Consider the following 23,382-nt stretch of genomic DNA (forward strand, 5'->3'; position numbering starts at 1 on the left):
TTGTAGACCAGGCTGGCCTCGAACTCACAGAGATCCGCCTGCTTCTCCCTCCCGAGTGCTGGGATTAAAGGCGTGTGCCACCACCGCCCGGCTATCCTGGGTTTTTTACAAGAACTTTAAGGCATTGAAGAAAGTAATTGAAGAGGACACCAGAAAATGGAAGGAACCCCCTTGCTCTTGGATTGGGAGGATCAACATAGTAAAAATGGCAATTCTACCAAAGGCAATTTATAGATTCAATGCAATCCCCATCAAGGTCCCATCAAAATTCTTCACAGATCTTGAGAGGACAAAAAGATCCATTTTAAGATAATATCTTCTGGTAGGAGAAATTCTGGAAGGCAATATGACTAAAATAAAATTAAGATTTGGATTCAACTTATCCACATGTGCCTCCTATAATTTCTCCTCAACAATTGCCAATTCCTTTTCTGCTTCAGCTGTTAATTATCTGGTACTATTCAAGTCTTTAACACCATCAAGGTTTTGTTTAAATGAATTATTAGACCAGGTATTATACCAATAGCTGGTCATAGACTGAAAATGTCTCCTAACAATCTTTGAAAGCCATTAAGAGTCCACAACTGTTCTCTCCTAATTTTGCCTTTTGTGTTCTAATTTTCTGTAAACTTATTTTGTAACCTAGGTAATTGATAGAATTCTTCTTTGTATTTTTTCAGGAGCAATTTGTAATTCCCATTTAGGCAAAACTTTTTTTACTTCTTCAAACATTCTTTCTAAAGTATCTGCATTTGTCATCAATGTAATGGTGAATTATAGACTTTGGAAATTGCTTGTGTATTATTTTCAATGGCTGATTTATAAAGTATTAGCACACGGTGGAACTACTGAGCATTACCTATAGGAGGATGGTCCACTAATATCTCCTAGTAGGTTGAGAATTATTATAAGTAGGCACTGTGAAATAAATTTTTCTCAATCCTTTTCTTGTAAAGGTATAGTAAAGAAACAATCCTTTAAATCAATAACTATAAGAGGCCATCCTTTTGGTAATAGTGAAGGCAGAGGAATTCAAGACTGTAGAGGGCCCATAGGTTGGATAAACTTGTTGATAACTCTTAGATCTGTCACCATTCTTCATTTTCCTTATTTTTTTAACAACAAATACAAGAGAACTCCAAGGACTGGTTGATTCTTCAATATGGTGAGCATCTAATTGCTCCTCTACCAGCTGTTCTAAAGCCTATAGTTTGTCTTCTGTTAAAGGCCATTGTTTAACCCATGTGGGTTTCTCAGTTGACCATTTTAAAGGCAAGGCTGTTAGTACCTCTGAAGGTTTGTTGGTTGCTTTGTGTTCTTGTACAGCCTGAATGGCTGGTGATGTTTGTTTATAATATCTATAATATCCATCCCAGAAATATGAGGTTTTTGGGACTGCAGGAAGGTTAACCTGGGCATTCCATTGTTGCAATAGGTCATAGTACCATAAATTCACTACATTATTAGTTACATATGGTCTCAGCCTTCCTTTCTGTCCTTCAGGCTCTATGCATTCAACCCACCTCGTGTTTTGTTTTACTTGAGATAGGGTTCCTTGGAATTGAATATCTGCCTCTTGAAGAGGCCAGACTGGATGCCAAGATTCTGGGGTAATGATAGTCACATCCACACTTGTGTCTAGTAATCCCTCAGTTACAACATTGGTTAGCTCTTCCTGACTTCTTCAGTCTTTTTTCTTATATCATCCAGGAACATCTTTAGAGTGGTAGCACCATCCATTGTGGGATGGAATGTTCTACATCCATTGTTAAGTAGGATGCCCTATAGACTGGATCTCTGGCTAATATGCTGGATAATTTTCACAATTGATGATCCTTCTACCTAAATGATTAAAGTTTGCTTCTAGCTGGCAAAGACTAAGTAGGAAAAATATTATTTAATTTTGTTTATATTCATGTATGTGTTGTTGTAGAATGTTATTTTAAATTGTGGTACATTTGTTTATGCTGTGAAACATTTTTTTAATGATGCAAAGCTGTGTTTCAATCTTTTATGTTGCATTGCCTTAACTCTGTAAAGCTATGGTTCTTTGCTTGTCTGAAATACTTGATGATCTAATAAAGAGCTGAATGACAAAGAGTGAGTCAGGAGAAATGAAAGGTGGGGATAGCAGGGCAAAGAGAATAAATAGAAAGGGAAATCTGTGAGGAAAAGAAAGAGCAAGATAGAACAAGGAGAAGATGACATCAGGGGCCAGACATCTAGCTACATAGCAAACCAAGGAGAAAGAAGTAAGATTTACAGAAAAAAAGGAAAAAGCCCAGAGGCAAAAGATAGATGGGATAATTTAATGTAAGAAAAGCTGGTTAGAAACAAGCCTCTGTGTGTTTATTTGTGAGTTGGGTGGTGGTGTCCTCCAAAAGTCAAAAGAGTAAAAAGAGTATAATAATTAACAGCAATATGTCAATGCATATCTGTATGCATGTATGTATGTATGTATAAACATATATATATATACTTAAAAGTTTTTATGATGAAAGTAACTTTATTGCTTTCAATGTTTGATGTCATTCTATTAATTATATTTGATTATATAAAAATAAATACAAATAACATTTTGTGCTTATATCTTATCATTTCGTTAAAAACTGAAAAGTCCATGAAGAGTTTAATTATAGTGTAAATTTCAAAACATACATTTCAAAACATACTCTGAGGGAGAAGATCCCAATTCCTAATGTTGTTAAATCTGAGACTTTACAATCACAACAAAGTTGTTATATAAACTAAGGTAGTGTACAATCGCATTCATTTTAGACAGCAAAAACAATGCAGTGGGAAGTAGGGGTTACCTGTATGTAAGTGGAAACTATTATGCAGGTTCTTTTGTTATTACTCTTCAATCGTTACCATAGTATACTTGATAGAAACCATGTTAAACCCAGGTGTGCACATGAGAAAGACCCAAGCCTCTGGTAGTTTGGTATTAGCAATTAGATGCTCATGACAGATGAGCTGAGAGTTCTCTCAGAGTTCTACTACACTTCTGGTGGAGTGTATTGGTCACTAAGACCAGCTACACTTTGTTGTGTGTTAAATGTTTTATTTGTCATAGCAGGTTTTATAGAAAAGAATAAAATGGAGGGATCAGTCTCTGAAAGTCATTAAAAAAATAAAACCTGTGAGGTAAGAAGAATCTTCCAATACAGAATCAATGAAGTGTCTTTGGATAAACCTATAATATTTAATATATTTGTGTGAGATTGAGTCCTTTATTTAACAGCAAAGCATGAGGAGCAACGCATAGCTCATGATTTTCCCACAGAAACTGATCTCTCACAGTCAACGAGACCCAGTGCTACTATCAGTCACTGAAAATTGATATGTGAAAAATGAATCTCAAAAATTCTTTTAAACTTTTAAAATAGGAGAGCATATCTTATACCCCCGAGGCTAGGGTTCAGAACAAGGATGCTAACCATTCTATCTTGTGATGCCAGAGGATATAGACATCCATTATAGTCAATAGACAGCAAAAAAGGTTTTTACTGCTCATTTACATTTTTAATATTATGAGCATATTCATTATAATAATCATTGGAAAATCAAGAGTTCAGTTAATAGTCTAAGTGAAAACTTTAAGAGCAGGAAGAGAAGGGAATCAGTGGGAAAGTATCTCACGCCAGTTGGCATGAGGCAACTCCTTTGAGTAATTCATGCCCATCATTGATGGGAAGACTGGTATGGTAAACTTTGGCATCAATCAATTAGATAATTTTTCATGAAATTATAACAGCACAGGACACACAAATAGACTGTGGTAAGTTCAGTGTGGTCTGGCTGTTAATAGCACTTGCTTTCCTTGCAGATTGTTTACATGGGTTGGTGCGAAGCACGGGAGCAGGAATCACTCCAGGACCGTGTGTACACACCTGTCTTTCTCGCCCTGAGGGGCTCCTGTCTTTACAGGTTCCCTTCACCTCCAGTAAGTGCTCGCAACCAAATGTTTGAGCTCTTGGAGATGCTGTTAGGAGACCGACATGGCATAAATGATGCTTATTTAACAATACATTTTGAAAATGAAGCACAGCACAATTAGTAAATAGTTAATATCTATTTAAATGTTTTGTCAAATGTAAAGTCTTGAAGAAATTAGATGTTTTTGCTTAAGAATCTTCTAAACAGAACAAGTCATAATATTGTTAAAATTTCTGTGACGTGATGGGGAAAGATTTAAGAAATATCCCCACATGTATGTGAGGGAGTTTGAACAATTTGATGAAGAAGTAAAGAAAAGGTAATAGGTAGAATAAGAGATTTTAAAAAAATTATTAAACATTAATTCTATATTTGCAGATGCTTTGAGTGTCCTTAGTCTGTATTTGGACTGTTTCATTGTCTACATTAAATGTTCAACTTGTGTTTAAATTTTAGTAACCCACAATACATAAAACCTCAACATAGTAAGTCAGTATTAAGTCTAGGTTTGTAAAAGCCAAATTCTATGATGTTAAAACTTTACATGAAAGGCAGGTGTGATGGTACAAGCCCTCAATCTCAGAGGCTAGAAGATTGAGGAAAGAAGAGTAGGTGTTTAAGGCTGGCCAGGTGAGCGTAGTGAGACTGTCAGAAAACCAACTACTTTAAAACAGCAAAACAAGAGTAAGCTTAGAAAATATAAAAAGATCAAATGAAATTACCTTGGGGAAAGAGAAATATTTTCAGGAAATACATTAGTTTTCCCTACGGTAAAAATTACGTAGGTAGATCAACCACTAAAGAAAAAAAGGTCATCTTGTCTGTGTCAGAGGATTCAAACCCTGACCATGCAGCCCTAAAGAGTTCTGGCTTAGAGCAATGTTGTGCAACATGGTTGAAGTACAAGCCAGGGAAGGCTTATAGCAGCCAGGATATAGAAAAAATAAGAGGACTTGGGTTGTTAATGCTCCATGAAAGTTCTTGTCTCTGGTGACTTAAACTTCCTTGAATTATAGCCCAACTTCTAAATATTCTGCCATGTCCAAAACTATAACAGACCATTGACAGCCGTTCAATACATGGGTCTTTGAGATATTCAAGTTAAGCTACAGCATTAAGCTGTCACTTTCAAATCAACATATGACCTTCCATATGATGTAGTTCTTTTGGAACTATGTTTGCAATATGTTATATTGTATAATCTACCTACACTAAACATGTCTACACATCTCTTTCTTCAAAGCCTTGCTTTGAAAACATGTACCTTACAGAGAAGTAAAACTCAACAAATATTTATTGGCTGTAAACACAAGATGTCATACTGCTCAAAGACAGGTTTAGTAATATAAAGGATCTAGGAGTTTTCAAGTCTGAATCATTGCTATTTTTAATGTTTATGCCTACACAAAATTCATAGTACCAGAAAAAAAAGTTTATATTTCTTACTGTATTTCTTCCCTGAGTAATTTCCTCTGCTTGGAGAGATAAAACATTTCAAAATAAGTATGGGAACTATCTTCACAGTGGTGTTGTATCTTCCCAGTATCTCAATAATTTTGGAATGCTTTTTAAATATCAACGACTTATTTTTAAATTATTGAGATACAGGTTGATATTTTATGTCCTTCCCTGTGTCTTACTAAAGGAAAATACATACATATTACTTGCATTAATATATGTGTTCAGAGAGTACACAAATCATTTTTTTTAATTTGTCAAATAGAAAGTGTTACTGACAACTTAAAATACTTTCTGAAAAGAGGGTTACAAATAGTCATAAATTTTGAAAAAATCCATATGGCGTAGAATGAACTTTCTATGAACTCCGTCACTGATGGAGAAAGTAAAGAAACGCATATGTGAATGTGCCATTATCCAGATGAAGCAGACGAGAGCAGAAGTGCGTTACTAGAGCAAATGGACTGTTCTCTTTTAAAGGTGACCACATGGGATTGGACACGAGCAGAGAAAACCTTCTCTATATGTGAGATCATGTGCAAGGTTCTCAAGGTATGTGCAGCAAGGGCGGGAGCTTCAGTCTGCTATGTTCTGCAGAGTCGGGATCTGAGCTCTTGAAGTGCTCATGAATACAGATAACAGATAAATAAAAGAAAATATGAAGAGAGAAAATAAATGAGAATTAAAGGAGGAAAACTGGGACATACAGAAACACACAGTTACTCAGAGAGCAAGTCTTTGAAATTAGAAAACATGAAATTAAATATAGTAAATACTTGCTTTGCGTTGGGATCTGATAATCACTGTATATCATAGATCAGTTGATTTCTCTGTGTGTGACTCATAGAATTCCCATGGCAACAAGTCATTAGGAATTCTGAAAAAAATTTTAAATGACTTACACAGACTACAGTAAGAATTAAAGAGGTCTATTTGGAAGAAGTATCAGTGCAAGTTTCTCTTCAAAATTTTTATTTTGCAGGTTTAATGTCTACATATCTATGACATGATGCTATGGAAATATTCCATATACTAATATGTAATATAATATATAGAGATACATGACATCATCTTGAAGCAAACTTTCATTTTCTTCATATCACAGGTTCATTCTTAGTTACCAAAAAAGACAAGTATTTTCAAGGTTAACAATAATTAATATTATTGTTATGGGTAGTATATGCAAATGAATATAAGTACCCTCAAAGCAATATATGACTAAGGCAGAATTTGGTATCAGGAGTGTGTCATAACAGGAACAAACCTGACCATTCTGTTCTTTAGAGATTTGAAAGACTTTGAGATTTTGGAGTAGAACAGTGTTTGAATTGAACGATTTAAATGGGGATTAGGCAATTCTAATAGGAGCCTGCGAGATGGTTGTGCTGAGTATGCGAAATTGTAGGGGCCAACCTCAAGAGGTTTCAGAGGGCAAGATTATTAGTAAATGGCTTTAAAAACTCCTTTATAGAGGGGGAGCACGAGCAAGGAACTCAGGACCGCGAGGGGTACACCCACACACTGAGACAATGGGGATGATCTTTCGGGAATTCACCAAGACTAGCTAGCCTGGGTCTGAAAAAGCCTGGGATAAAACCGGACTTGCTTAGCGGACAATGAGGACTACTGAGAACTCAAGAACAGTGGCAATGGGTTTTTGATCCTACTGAACATACTGGCTTTGGGGGAGCCTAGGCAGTTTGGATGCTCAACTTACTAAACCTGGATAAAGGTGGGCGGTCCTTGGACTTCCCACAGGTCAGGGAAGCCTGATTGCTCTTCAAGCTGATGAGGGAGAGGAACTTGATCGGGGAAGGGGGAGGGAAATGGGAGGCGGTGGCGGGGAGGAGGCAGAAATCCTTAATAAATAAATAAATTAAAAAAAATATATTAAGATGGAAAAAAAAAACTCCTTTATAACCAAGAGACTGTTGTGCTATTTTGGCAAACAATGGGCTACTTGCTGCCCTTGACCAAAAAATTCTGCCTGAAGCTAAATTCAAGAGTTTTGTATTAATAGTGTTGGCAGAGTAGAGTTCAAGAAAGACTAATATTGACTGAGTCATGTGTTCATAGATTTCATGCAGATATACAATGAAAAGATGCAAGCAGATCAAGGAAAAATACAAAATATTCAGCTTGAAAAGAAAGGGAACACTAGAAAATGTCATGTTGAAGACAGAATTTTATTTATTAAACCAACTCAAAAGGTTATATACTTACACTCAATATTAACATAAAAATGAATATAGAACTTGCATGCAAATTGAGGAAAGAGCAAGTTTTAGTTCAGGTAAAAGTGATGGCTCTACAATTCACTCCATTTGATCATTATCTATTTTCTGACATTATGTAAGTTACAGCCAATTCCTTTCACTTATGCTCATGTTTTCAGCAATTATACAGCATTAAATTATGCATCTTTTTAACTGATTGTACTTAATGTGTAATTTGTTCTTACACAGCAGAAATGCTTGAAAAAAATAGCAAGTTATTGGATGTTGTATAGCCTCTCTAAGTCCATAAAACCTTCAGCCTTATTGTTGACTCTAGAACTTGTCTCTTAACCTCCTGAAATCTCAAAACTTTTAGTATTTCTTCATGAATCTCCTCAGAGTCCATCTTCATTCTGTAGAAATGGCAGCGAACTTTGAAGTGAACACTCTTTAAAACTTCGAAGAAATTCTCTCACTCTCTACCATTTTCAAATTCTGTTGATTTTTATGCTTTGCTTTATTTTACTCAAACCAAAGTTTCAAGAAATAGAAATGCCACATGCTTTCCAGGTGGGAAGTGGCCAAACCAAGACAGTGTGTGATACAGTGCAGGCATTCAATGACTTCTTTATAATTGTCAACTATATGTCTATGATAAATATTTCTGTAGGCCAGTAATAAACCAATTACTGAGGTAATGAGTATATATAATCTTGACTGCCAGCATAAAGTGTTTCCACAAGTATATGAATTTGTTTAAAATACATAACAACAACTGTGAGACAGTGGGCAGCTAAGGAGACAATGGTGTAAGTCACCCTCTGAAGTCCAGAGTCTTTCTTTAGAAAGGGACTGTGAAATAAGCCAAAGATATTATAAGTTGTACCAATGAGCACTCTGTGAATATTTTGACCCCAGAGCATCCTTTCTACCACAATGCATCATGGTAAGTAAACCCATTTTGTAAGAATATCTTAGCATTGCAGTTCCAACAGTGGTCAGCATGCTTCCCCACAAAACATAGTACTAATGGCTCATACTAATACTTAGGAAGAGCAGTGAAAATTAGAGAATTCAACATTCACCACATATTCAATGTTACCTGCATTCACTACTTTTTGCTCAGTCATGTTTTTAAGACTTTGAAAGATTCAGAACATGCTGAGTGTTTAAGAAAGTGAGATATTAAGATAATTAAATGTCAAAAAAGGAAAATGTGAGGAAAGTTACCATACTATGCTTCATTGAGCTTTGTACAGCAGAATCTGAAAGATGACTTAATAATTATATTTAAGATAGAAAAGGAGTCTTTTAAATAAACTGGTGCCTACTCCTTTTGTTTGTTTGTTTGTTTGTTTTTTCGAGACAGGGTTTCTCTGTGGTTTTGGAGCCTGTCCTGGAACTAGCTCTTGTAGACCAGGCTGGTCTCGAACTCACAGAGATCCGCCTGCCTCTGCCTCCCGAGTGCTGGGATTAAAGGCGTGCGCCACCACTGCCCAGTCCCACTCCTTTTTAAAAACATCTAAAACATGTAAAAAGAAAAGTTCACAAGGATGGAAACATAACTCAGCAGTTAAGTGTACTGATTGCAGTTACCAAAGACTTAGGTTTGATTCCCAGGAGTAGATGGTGGTTCACAACTAACTGTAATGCCAATTTCAGGTGATCCAATCCATTTCATCTTCTGGATGTTGCAGGCAAACCCCCATAGAATAATTAAAAAATAAAGCTTATGTAGAGAAGCTAAATAAGAAGGTGAACCCAAAGAAAAACTTACAGTTATCCTCCTGAATATTGGAAAGAGACAAGATTGCCAGGCAAAAATTGGAAACTTGGAGGTGGGGGTGGGGTGGGGGGAAGGGGAGATGGGGAGAAAAAAAGTGTAGTGAGTATTCTGATAAGATTAATGACAGTACAGAATTTCACACGTTTTATAGAATCTACACACTGTTTTAAGCAGCATTGGTAGGTATTTTCTGTGCTGAGTATGAATTGATGTATGCCAGCCTGTGTAACTCCAGGTTTTCATCAGGACAGTGACCTGCTGGATCGGCGGAAACATTGCTTTACTATGCAGTCTGAGTGTGGGGAGGATTTCTACTTCTCGGTGGAGTTAGAGAGTGACCTTGCCCAATGGGAGCGAGCCTTCCAAACAGCCACCTTCTTAGAAGTAGAACGGATACAGGTAAGAACCTGTGTGTGTGGTACCTGGGGATATCTAACCACTCACTTGAGTTCACAAATACATGAGCACAGTTCTGTGAGGTTGCCCCTATCTCAAATGTTTAGCTGTTATAGAAAAATGAATAATTAGTCATATTATTTAAGTTCTTTTTACATGATTTTGCCTTTGCAGTCTACTTCCTAATAAATATTACTATAATTTGAATCTTATATAAAAAATGCTCTGAATGTAGGTCCCTATTTATGAGGTTGCTTCAGTTCTATAGACTTGACCACCTAGTTTCTAGATGCCTCCCTTCATCTCTGCCTTTAAAGCAAAGCATAGTATGTGAAGCTTTCTTCAAAGGTTACTTCATGCGTGGGCAACCTCATAATTTCTAAGGTTTCCTACCATACCCCTTTCACATGTATTTGAGTAAGTTAAAGGACTTATGAAATCTGACTTAGATATGACTTCATACTGAAGAACTACAATTCAGTAAGTACCCACTGGATACTTGTGATTTGCAAAATGTAGTAAACTTGAATCCATAGAGGCATAAAATAAGCAACCTCTGACAACAAATCCTTCAAATACATGAGATCCTGAAACAAGACACCTCATAGAATTGGGTTTGTGGTTGGCTTGGAACAAGATAGAGCAAAATTCAAAGTTAAATTGGTTCCTGCCCCTTGCAGTAGACTCTGAGATCAAGGACAAACATACATGGACACATACGGTGACAGAAATCAAAGGAAAATATTTGGAATTTGTTCAACTTTTGGGTTGTTCGTAGTTCATAATTTCTCTTTGTTTACTACATTAGAAATGGGTACATTTATTTGATTGGCTTGGATTTTTCATTTTCATAAAATTTCATTTGCAAATGTGAATAAACTAACAGGAAGAATGTTGTTCAATATGTATAGAATGGCTGTCTCAGTTTTGTTAAATATGGGAAAATGGAAGATACGGACTGGCAATACTAACCTATAATCCCAGCAATTGGGAGCTAAAGGCAGGTCAATAAAGCTGAGTGTCATCCTCAGCTGTATAATGTAATTTGAGTCCAGTCTGTGCCACGTGGGACCCTGTCTCAATATAGTAAAATACAATAATGGGAAAAGTAGACCTAATAAAAAATGCACAAACGGAAAACTAATAACTTCATTAATGCTATTGAAAGAGATGATATATAACTGTTTTTATTTTGAAATAAATTAATATTGCAAAGACTACAAAGTGATGATGTCTACCTTCAAATATATTTATTTACTTATTCATATTTTATTTTGAACCTGTAATAAACTTAGTATAGATGCTAACATATTTATTTGAAAGGATGATCCATGAAAGTACACACTTTGAATATAATCTGCATTATCATTTAAATTTATAATTAAACTTAAGAAATGTAGTGAATATTGAAACATAAAAACCACAACTTAGGAAAATAGGTTACATTTCCTAACTTAAAAAATAATGTGAGATGTAATTCATTTAGGCTAAGATTACTGCCTTTATAATTTTACTAGGGTCATTGACACATTTACTAGGGTCAAGGACACATTTATTTATAACTATAACTAACATTTGTCATAACTATATACTAACATTTGTCATAACTATATACTAACCCAGTTCAACAGTTACTTCTTTAAATATGTTTTGGAAAGTACACTAATGTCAAAAAATAATTACATTTATTTAAAATTATTTTTGATTTTTTTCTGAATGTGTCTTTATTTGGTAGTAAAAATTTATGTCCAGTGGTTCTTTAGGATATTTATTTTATGTATATTTTACCTGTAGATGCTATACAATATATAATTATGCAAACATCTTGCAAAGTGATTCATTTTGGAGCTTCCACAAAAGAATAATTTTTTCACAGTAAAATAACTTTTCATTACATAAATGTAACAATTAAACAATTAATAAGCATTTTATTATATAAATGCATTAAATACACTCAGATTTGTTGACATTTTAAGTTATACAGGAAGGCTTTATTGGATCTCAACTTATATATTTATCTATTTATTTGTTTCCATTTAATGATTATTGAGGCAATATAATTTAGTTAGGAATGTTGAACTTAATGAGAAAATTCTATTGCACTATAACAAATACAATTTCACCTGGAATCTTCCTTTTAATTGGATGTACAAAGAAATGGCAAATAATTAAGACTACATAAAAGTAAACACTATAGCCTTGAACCCTCTTTAATGTTGATCTTAGTTTTAATATATTACTAATGAGTGAATTCAGCTATTTAAGAAGCCCATGTATTAAACAAATACAATCACACCAAAGCATGTATTTTTTCGACCCATTAAGTATGGCTTCTAATCTACTATTTTAACTCTAAATAAATAGTTATCATGGTTTTAGGTTTTTAATGCAAATTAGTCTTTAATCATATGGATATAACATTCTGATAAAAATAACTTGTTATGGTTATTTTTTAACCATACATTTAATATATTTAACCATATAATTAATATATTAACCATATAATTAATATATTATATATTAATATATTATATATAATATATATTATATATAATATATTAATATATTATATATTATATTAATATATTAATATAATATATTAATTATAGGCACTTGTGATAGGCAATATATTATATAAATATAATACAAACAAATACAATATAAGAATTAGCATCTGAAAATTGCTGAAGGAAATAGTTCCCCCACATGTTATTTATGATTATAGTTCATCTAATAGAACCATTTAGCTTGAAATGAAATTCAAAAAATCCTAGAAAACTAGCTATAAAAATGTTTCATGTTTATATGTGGCCCAAATTGTTTCATATATGAGTTATGTCCTTTTAATATTTTAGTGTCTATATTTACTTATCTTTCCAAAATTTTACAAGTAAAATTATGATGCAGGGGATCAAACCTAGGGTCATATTCATGTTAAGAATTTATTATTTTACTGAACCTCACTTATGCACATGCTAAGTATTACATGCATAGAGAATATGTTATATTCCCCTTGATAGTAATGCTGTACCAATCACCTGGAAGCTAACAGTATTCTCTGCTTTCTCAGTGCAAGACCTATGCTTGTGTGCTGGAGAGTCACCTAATGGGCCTCACGATTGACTTCAGCTCGGGTTTCATCTGCTATGATGCAGCAACAAAGGTAATGTGTTCCGGATGGCGGGAGAATTAGAGCGACAATATTGTCAACTGAGAATGAGTGAAAAGCCTTTGAAGTCTTTGCTGGACTCAAAATAATTGTATTTTGGATTTAAGATCCTCATTTTCATTCATGGAACCTAATTTACATTTTAATGTGTTTTTTGTAAACAAAGTTTGAATTTTAATAAAGCATGATTAATGGATAATTAATATACCAAAGTAAATATATATCACTCTGTCCTGATATACATATAAACATAGAAAGAGATGATTGATTGATAGATTTTATAGAGACAGAGACAGACATATAGGTAGATTGTGGAAAGTACATGAATAAAGGAAAGATAGATTATAGGCAACAGCCAGTTTAAAGATAGATGATAGAAAGATGCATAACAGTTGATTAATAGTAGATACAGATTTATTCTCATTTTGAAAATACAGCTTCATACTTTTGGGAATTTTTTTCTCTAGATATTATTTTGAAGAGTTCTGTCAGTTCTGTCACGAGTCTCCTGAATTAAATCTAGTTGATGAATATAAGGAACAGGTTTTTATAGTTAATGTCTCAGAATTATGTATGGAACGGCGCAGCTTGGGTGTTTGGAAACTCTAACAAATGAGGGTCTGCCTTAAACACATGACTTAATGCGAATACTGAATATTCTGATGGGTTTCGTGTGTCACAAATCACTCATGCCCTTTGGGAAGAAATGGACTTTCCTGAACCATCATAGTTTTAAGAATAGTCAGTCTCATTGATTAGGTGAAAAAGCCAAAGTATTCCATTCTTTATTATCAGCTGGAAGTGATCTTCCAGCTTCTCTATTTTCAGTGTCCTAGTTCATGCTACAGCATCTTCAGTGGTCTTCAATGTGCAGGAATGTGTCTTGCTACTGTCTCCTTTATTAAAGGATGGCCCAGGATGGTATTAATCGAAGCATTCCCTCTCAGTAGTTTCAGAGACTAATGAGTAATCTGTTCTTAATTTTCTCTCAAATTATTGTGTGCACGAGATTTTCTATAGAAAATAAGACAGTAAGACATAGGTGAGAAGAGTAGAGTATAGATTATTTAGGGATGAAGTGGATCGAATGGTGTACCGAACTGGTCATGTGAGCAGGACACTAGCACATTCATAGAGAATTACGATGGTTCATGACCAGCACCTCTGATTGTCATTCAGAAAGACCCCACTATCTAAGGACTGCAATGGCAGTTTCGTGTTCACAGTGAAATCCAATATTGCATGCTAGAAGAATAAAATTATGTGACATAATTTGTGGTCTCTGTGGGATGCCTAAAGAATACCCAGTAATTAAAATTTCCAGATGTACCCTTCTGATATGTTTAGTAAGGGTACTATCAAATAAAAATAAGCTTGTGGGTGTTAATCTAGTGAAATAACTAATCTACTGATTAATTAAGCAACCTGAGTATTAAAATAATTTGATAAGTATATATAACAATAAATGAAGCTTATTTGAATGAAAATAGTCTTTTTAAAATTGGAAATGTTGTGTTTACTTAATATGAGTCAATATAGCCAGCAGTCTGTACTCAGTCATTTGTTAGTCTCTAGGAAATATTTGAAAAATTTGATCATTTACTTGTTGCTGCTGTTATGAAAATTAACAGCCTTATTAAAATATAATATACACACTATATCCTTCACTCCTATGATACAGACTAAGTACAGTTACAAAATGGTGTAAACATCACCAAATCCACTTTGGTAACTTTCCATATTCCCAGAAGAACATTTTTATTTATTAGTGATTTCTCTTTGCATCAGTTACTTCTTGAGAAATTTAGAATTTTATGTATTTATTTTGTGTGTTTCAACATTTTCCCTATATGTATCACTATGTACTCTGTGTACACGGTACCCATGAAGAAAAAAAAGCTGCTAGATACCCTAGAACTTGAGTAATGGACGATTATTGACTGCAGCGTAGGTGCTGGGAATCAAACCCGTGTTCTTTGCAATAGCAAAAAGTGCTCATAACTGTTGATCTATTAGACCATATTTTAAAAAAATATTATCATTCTTCCTCTCCTCCATGCACCCCTTCTATCCCTCTATTTTCTCTCAAATTCATGATGTTTTTACCTTTGTTATTGTTTTACACACACAAACAAATACACCCTGCTGAGTCCATTTAGTTTTTCTGTGTGTATGCTTTCAAAGTCAATTACTTCTCTTTGGATAACCAATTAGGGCATTGGTGGGTGTATATTTGGTTCTCTTATCATTGATACTGCATATTATTCAAACATGTTTTTTAGTAAAAATTTTAAAACCATCTTGTCTCTGTTACAAACAGAGGACAACTGAACCCAAAGAACATAAGCATGCTGGCATCAAATTGCCCATTGCCATGACTCACCTGCCGCTTCTTCCTAAATCACAGGAGCATTTTACACACAGGACATTTTATGCTGCATAAATGTCCAGAGTAATGATGAAGGCAGAAAAGCATTCATTCTCCAACCTGGTTAAATGTTTAAGTCAGTGTTATCTGCTATTGCTGTTTCTCTGTGAGATAGCTCTGGGACTACCAGCTTTCAAACATGGTTTTAATCTGTTAGGCTTTTATTACTGTTGCTGCTACAGCTTCAAGGTTGAATTATATAGTACATGATTAATTCTAATATAGGCTACTCGAACCAGTTCTTTTGTATGAGATATCCAATAGTCATAGATAACACATAATGTGTTAATATTTCATTTTAAGATAATGATTAGCTCCTATCTTTTAAATTAATACCCATAAAAGAGTAATAATATTTGTCAGCATTAGTCTATTGTCTGAAGTTAATGTTATAAGCTTACGGTCTTCCTTATCTCTATTATTAATTTTAATAAGATATAAAATGTAAATATTATTTTTGAGAATATGTAAAATTCATGCCATGTGTAACAGCAGTAATTTATAAAACTTGCACATTATAATATAAAATTTACTCAGGGCATCACATACTTTCAAGACAAGACTTGGAAAACTAAGCTGGAACTGCCCTGGAAGCCTCCTCCCAAAGGAGAACCTCTGATACCGACGGAAGGAATTATGCAATGCAAGTTTCCAAGAGAGAAAACCAGGCAATAGTCGTTCTCATCTGTGGAGCCCATAAACCAAAATACCAATCCTAACAGGAAATATTCAATGGTGCAAGAGTGAGTGGTAAACAGTCGTTAATAGTATAATCATAGTAACCAGGTTTGTCTGATTGGATTAAGGCAATTCAAAAATAAAATAGCATCAATAAAAGTATGATGGCATGTGTACTCAGAAAACTAGAGAATTGGTGTGATTACAAACTGTACTCAAAGTTAAAAGTTATGAACATTTACCCACAGAGAACACATTCATGGTTCACTCTATTGGAATTTTTTCTGTAACGTGTTTCTACAGTTATAACACAAATTCCACCATGCTATTCTTTATGCTTCTTTTCTATAGTGTTTTAATTTTTTTACATTGAAAGTGACTTATTAAGATTCAAGAAGAAAAATTGAAAATAAGAAAGATAATGTGTGTTAGCAACTTTACGCGTGGAGCCACGTATGACAGTACTCCTAGGAGTCTGAGCTCTGCACAGGACGCTCTGTGGAAGCTTGACATCTTCCTTTTAGCAACCTAACCGTCTAATAGATATCTCAGAGGCAGACAAGTTATTAACCTGCTGGACTTTTTAATGTTACTTTTCAGTTAAGTCAATCCCTTTTGCTTTGAGGAAAATGAAAAACATTGGATTTATTGTAAAAACACACACAAAAGCTCATCCATTTACAGAAATAATCTAACAGATAATTCTTTTTTAGTGCTCACATACCTTAAATCAAACCCACACTAAAAATTGAAGGGATATATGACTCCAAAGTTTATGTGAATATTACGCAAATACAGCCATAAAATTAATGAAAACTCTTACTTGAATATATTATGGAGTAACATGAAAATTAAGATGTACTTTAGTGTCCATATTTATAATTCAAAGTGCATAATGACAACATCAGGTAAACGACAAAAGTATTTTTGCTAAACAATAACAACTACTTTCCGTATTCTTTGTACTTGGCATCTTTATCATTTAAATTTCAAAATTTTCATTTCTTATACATTTTGATAATTTTCTTTTTAATGTGATTTTCATTAAGAATGCTTGACTTAAGTATTTTTAATGTATTTTAGTTAGTTTATATTGGAATTATGAATTTTACTTGCATACAATTATTTAAATAATTAAAAAACCCATCTTGGAACACTTCACATATTAAACAAGTAAATAAGTGCTATAACCTTATAATGTTATGCTGAAATTATAACATTTAAAGATTATTTCTAAGGAGCCCATATTTCAGTGGATGTTGTCTCCATCATAAACATGTTATTTCCTCTGGCCATGCAATCTGTGTTAGGAGACATGCTGTTCCTGTGAATTGCTTGAGAGAGGAAAGGAGATTTTGGTACACAGTTTCAGAGCCACTAGTCCATGAAGCAATGCTTCCTTTGTTCTGAGCCTATGGTAGGGGATATCATGGCCAGGAAGAGAAAAGAACAAGAGTCCTGCCATATCCTTGTGAACATGGCCTTAATGACCAGGCTTTCTCCCATTAGCTCACATCACAGCCACTTTCTGCAGTGTGATCTTGGGGCTGAATCGAATAGCCAGGCCTCTTGACTCTTCTCCAAACCATAGCTAAATACATTGTGCTTGTTTCCTGTTTTGATTTACCATGACAACACCATGTTGCTCCTATCCTCTGAAACATGCTCCTGGCAGGCCCTGTAAATAGGAGAAAGCTACTATGAACCTTACTGTCTTCCTTTCTTTAAGGCAGTTGTTATACATGAGACCCTACCCTCACTAATGGACTGGTACTCCCATGAGGAGTTTCAGGGAATACTCTTGTGTCTTTCACCTCTGCCTTTTATCACATAAGCTGGCAGCAGGAAGATGCCATCTTGCACACAAAGTGTGAGCCATTGTGCTTCCTTCTGTGGAAAGAAGGGAATAAACACTTGCATGCTCAATGACAAGCACCAATACATGGACTTGATCCACCATCCCACACAAATCTAGCTTGATCAGCATACTGGGCTATGTGTAAGAAGGGTCCTAGAGAAGCACAAGTGATCAGTAGCAGCTACAGGAATTTCTATGTGGGTGAGAGCTATCAAGTTGGTAACAGTAGAACTGACGTGTCAGTGTAGTAGAAGATGAGGCAGAGAGGGAGCTAATTATGTCTACATGATCCTGTGGCTACCTCTACATATTGTGGAAAACTCATTCAAGCCCTGTCCTCTGCAATAGACTTTAGGTTTTGAAAGGGATTTTAAAGTTCTAGTATCTAGCAGTGGTCATCAAAAAGCCATAGTAGCATACTTAGTCCTCCCTGAATGCCTGGCACTGCTCCTCTAGAATAACATAAGCCTGAGCTATCAAAACAGAGCAGAAAATTACTTAAACTGCAAGCAAAGCCAGAACTCCAAAAGGCTTTTAATATTAAAACTAAAATACAAGCACACACTTTACACTAGAGTGGAACCTCTACATTGGGCAGAGTGATGCTGTAAGCTATAATTCTCTAGCAGTTGCTTTCTGCTTTTACAACCTTGTTGAAAAGCTTTGTGAATCTTGAAACACTCTGAGCTTCAGAGATTTTCTTTTATTACCCAAGCTCTGTTGATTTTATTGGTTTCCTCAGTCTTGAGAGCCTCTCTTCTCTTTCCAGGGGGTAGCACTTCAATTCAGGACAAAGTACCTAAACACTGTGAGTTTTCATCATTAACTGTATCTGTTATGATACTGTTGATATTTGGCTTCCAAGTCAACAGAACTATAAAAAGTGGTGTTACTTGTAAATTACCCAGTATCTACTATTTGGTGTATTCAGAAACAAACACTGTCACCCATAGAATCCAAAACTCCTGCCAATTAAGCACAAGTTTTGCCTGTCTCTTAATTATTTAGACACATGCAACTTTTAAGAAAATAAACTTAGTAACAAATAACATACTGACCTAGTTGTTGATTTTTTTTCTGTCTAAATAAAAAGGGAGGTTTTAATTTTAACATAGTAAAATTACATAAAACAAAACAGGTATCAAACAAGAATTACAGTTACAGTATTTATATCTACTTTATCTTTTATCATAACTAAGTAAAACTATAACTATCTATTCTTCAACTCCATCAAAGACCTCAGAAGGATATAAATAATATTGCCTAAATAAACAGGAAGTGCATTATAAGCAACTTTCAAAACTCTAGAATTGACAGAGACATCGCTACCTGGATAGTCACCCAAAGTTCTTCTGTAACATTAGGGCATCCATCTTCAGCCTATAGGTTCATAGAATCTAGCAGACATTTCCATGAAGCAGGAAATTTGAAAGACTGTTTCACCTATCCTGGTAGTTTTCAGTCACTTTCTTCTGTATCTAGTTGTTGATTTTTGCTTTTAATTTTTGTTAACATGACACAAGCTAGCATTATCTGAGAACTGCAATTAACAAAATGGCTCCATAAGATTGGGCTGAAAGGCCATATCTAGCCTCTCCATTCAGCCAGATGCTGACCATTCCTCTCCAGAGTCCATCATCATAAGTGATGTCCTCATCCTGCATCAAGGTAACTTCATGCAACAAACGGAAACCGATGCAGAAAACTACAACCAATCAAAGTACAGAGCCATGGAATCAAAAACCATCCAGGCCCAAGTACTTCTCTCTCTCCCATTGTCTGCACGACTTAGTGTTACAGCATCACTCTGTCCAATGTAGAGGTTCCATTCTGGCTTAAAGTTTGTGCTTTTGTTAGACTGAAAGCCTCTCAGAGATCTGGCATTTGCTTGTGTTTTAAATAATTTTCTTCTCTGCCCTAGGTTTCATAGCTCAGGTTTACACTACTCTGATGCATAGGATGTCGCTGATCCTAGTATCTTCTTCCAAATCATTCTCACCTGTCAGAATCCACTCTGACAGGAATCAGCAAGGAGTACCTGGAAGGGGGCGTGAGGTTATAGGAAATGGAAGGTTAAGAGAAATGAAGACAGAAACATAGGATAGATAGGGAGGGCTGAAGACCAATACCAAACAGCCCTGAGTTTATTTCTCAGCATATATTCTAAATACAGTCAAAAGGCAGAACAAAGAGCAGTACAATCAGTTAACCATCTTCCTGCACTGTCCCTGGGAGGAAGCTCAAGCAGGTGCATTATTTTATTGAGCTAAGTAGCTTCTAATCTTTAAGAAGGAGTGCCTCTGGCTGGCACACACCATTCCAAATCTTAATAGAAAAATGTGCTCTTTCCACTGGGCAAATTGCTTTTTCTATGGGCTAGCACAGCTGTTGCTCATAGCCCTCAAAGATACTGGATGAAACAGAGCAGGCATGCTTGAACTCAAAGACTTTCTTAAGCCAGAAATGACTCCAGATGGAAACTGGTTCACACGTGGGCTCCCTCACTCACCGCCATTCAGAATTCCATATCTTTATGATTGCATATCATCTGTTCACCTCTATAACACTAGTATAAAATTAAAGCCTGGCAAAATTATCAGCTTGAATTTCTTCCTACAGACTAAAGCATATAGAAGGAACAGAATTACTTCATAGGTACTTCATAAAGAAAAAAATATATGGATGAAAAGAATGTCATGTAAGGAAAGAATTGAGAGAATTTTACTGTCATCTAAATATAGGATATTTGTAGTTTGTACTTTTATTTTTTGGCACGGTTTAGGTACAAAACTTAAATATAAGATGCATTAGTATATTTATTAGTAATTGCATTTTCGTAGTGATCTATGTAACATCTTATCATGATGTCATTCTCTTCCTGATTAGTCAGGAAGGTGATGCGGCCATTCCCAAAAGTTCACTGGAGTGTATAATAAGTATCTGTGATATGTGTTCATCTCAAATATTAAGCAAGTTGTCTTCAACAAGAACGGACACAGTGCTCAACTTACCCCAATCTCCTCATACAAACTGACATCTTATCACACATATGGATTAATTTTTGGTTGATATGGCATTGAAACTTGAATTCTGGCCTGAGGATGAATGGTGATCTTAAAACTCAAATCATTTTTATTGTACTGACCTTTCACCTTTTTATTTCAGTTTAATCCGAGATATCGTTGAGTCTATCGTAAATAAGAATGCTTCAATGCTCTCTTTCTCAGAATGTTTATTTTCAAATAAGAATATTTTGACTTCTTCATTTCCTATTTATATCCTTTTAATTTCCATCTCTGCTCTTATTGCTGACTAGGATTTCAATCATTATGTAAAGAAAAGTGCAGGGATAGTGAAGAACACCATTTTGTTCCATATTATAGTTCAAAAGCATAAGTTTTCTCTCCAATTAGGACAATGTTGGCTGAAAGAGTGTCATATATAGCCGGGCGGTGGTGGCACACGCCTTTAATCTCAGCACTCAGGAGGCAGAGGCAGGCAGATCTCTGTGAGTTCAAGGCCAGCCTGGTCTACAAGAGCTAGTTCCAGGACAGGAACCAAAAGCTATGGAGAAACCCTGTCTCGAAAATTAAAAACAAAAGAGTGTCATATATAGCCTTTATTAAATTGAGATATATCCCTCCAGTCCTGCTCTCTCCAGAGCTTTTATCATAAAATAAGTGTTGGATTTTCTCCAAGACTCTTTCTGCATCTACTGAGATAACCATATGCTTTTTGCCTAAGAGTTCACTTATAAGGTTTAATAAGTTTATTGACTTAATCTATACCGAACAGATCATGAACCTCTGAGTTACTAAAACTGAGGTCATGTGTTGTGTGGTCCTCCTTGGATACTTATTCATATATATGAAGTCACATAAAACATTTAATTCACTTCTAAACCTAGATAATTTTTTACCTGTCAATTTACATTACTTAAAAGATTTTTTTTCTGACTGAAGGTTCTGCACACATTAATGCTATTTTGTTTGTTTATATATTTATATATAAATATATTTATATAAAATATGGTTATTTAGACATAACCACCATCAGATTCAATGAATCAAGATTACCATGGTTAGCAGGAAATATTTAATGAATAAATAAGATCCAATTTTCACAGTCTTGAGAGAAAATCTTGCACAGTCCCTGAAGCACACTCGCATATATCATACACTGTAAAGACAGAAATTGCAAATTACTTTATGGATTTTTGTATATTTTGACCCATTTATTCACTTTTCCTCTTTGATTGAAAATGGATCTTTTTTCTCACATAATATATCCTGATTACAGTGTCTCCTTCTTCTACACCTGGCAGTTTTTCCAACCTCCCTTCCCAACTGTATCCACTCCGTTTTGTCTGGATTTTAAGGGAAATAATGAAATAAAACAAAAATAAAAGAAAAACCGACACACTGGAATTGCATAAAACAAGCCGAATGAGGTAATCCTTGTGTTTAGCACAACTCATCAGAGCGCACACCCTCCAGTTCCTGTTGTAGCTAAGTAGAGTGGTCACATCCTCCTTGCTCAGCTCAGTCAAAGACCTTCAGGTTTTCAGTATGTTGTGCTGGTGTCACAGACTTTGGGATCCCCAAGTTTCTTTGGGGGACCGGATCAGCACCTGGACTGTAGGTTTATTGTACTTGTATGCAATTGCCTTAATCCTGAGATCCTCCAGAAGAGAAGAGTCTTCGAACTTAGCCTTGGGCCTGTCAGGAGAGCCAAGAGGACTGTATGCAGTCACCACAATGCCTTTGGAATAGCAGTGCTCAATCAGCTTCTCTTGAGTTAGGTACAGGTGGCACTCGATCTGATTAATTGCAGGCTTCTCTTTTAAGCCAGGTTTGTTTAGGATCCTCTTAATCTGAGAGGGTTGAAGTTGGAGACACCAATTGATTTCACCAAACCTTCACCCACCAGCTCTTTTATGGCTGCCCAAGTGTCCACAAAATCATTGTCACTGGGAATCACATTTCCTGATGCATCCAGTAGGAAATAATCAGGCCCAGGCTTGAAACCTGTTGGCCAATGAATAAGGTACCGGTAGTCCAGCTGCAGATCGCTGAGTGTCTTCTGGCAGGCTCCTTTCACCATGATCTTGTGGAACATGCACCACAGCTTGCTGACAATGAAGAGTCACTGCTGGAGCTTCTCCTGGAGGGCCACTCCCACCTCCTGCTCATTCTGGTACACCTGGGCACAGTCAATGTTGTAGTAATAGGAGCGGTGGGGCTGTGTCCCCAGCACCCCAGCCGCACCCCGGCCGCCTGGCTAGCTTATGCCCCGAAATAATTACACGGACACTGTATTCTTTTAATCACTGCTTGACCATTTCTATCTACCCTCTTTTAGGCTAACTCTCGCACCTGGACTAGCCCATCTCTAATAATCTGCTGTAGCCCACAAGGTGCGCTTACCGGGAAGATTCTAGCCTACGTCCATCCT

The 23,382-nt window shown here is 35.4% G+C and overlaps 1 protein-coding gene and 1 pseudogene across 4 annotated transcripts in view; one reads left to right on the forward strand and one right to left on the reverse strand.

Moving 5' to 3' along the window:
• Positions 1 to 23,382, forward strand: part of Sntg1 (syntrophin gamma 1) — a 400,484-nt gene that overhangs the window by 370,852 nt on the left and 6,250 nt on the right. For all 4 annotated transcript variants that reach the window (XM_005362238.2, XM_026786566.1, XM_026786567.1 and 1 more), the window contains 4 exons: positions 3,830 to 3,946; positions 5,878 to 5,949; positions 9,646 to 9,798; positions 12,866 to 12,958. In XM_005362238.2, coding sequence (XP_005362295.1) covers positions 3,830 to 3,946; positions 5,878 to 5,949; positions 9,646 to 9,798; positions 12,866 to 12,958 — 435 coding nt within the window. The remainder of the gene's footprint in view (positions 1 to 3,829; positions 3,947 to 5,877; positions 5,950 to 9,645; positions 9,799 to 12,865; positions 12,959 to 23,382) is intronic.
• LOC101983003 lies at positions 22,163 to 23,166 on the reverse strand (annotated as a pseudogene).

Source organism: Microtus ochrogaster, linkage group LG5, assembly GCF_000317375.1.
Source record: "Microtus ochrogaster isolate Prairie Vole_2 linkage group LG5, MicOch1.0, whole genome shotgun sequence".
In the NCBI taxonomy this organism is placed as follows: Eukaryota; Metazoa; Chordata; class Mammalia; order Rodentia; family Cricetidae; genus Microtus; species Microtus ochrogaster.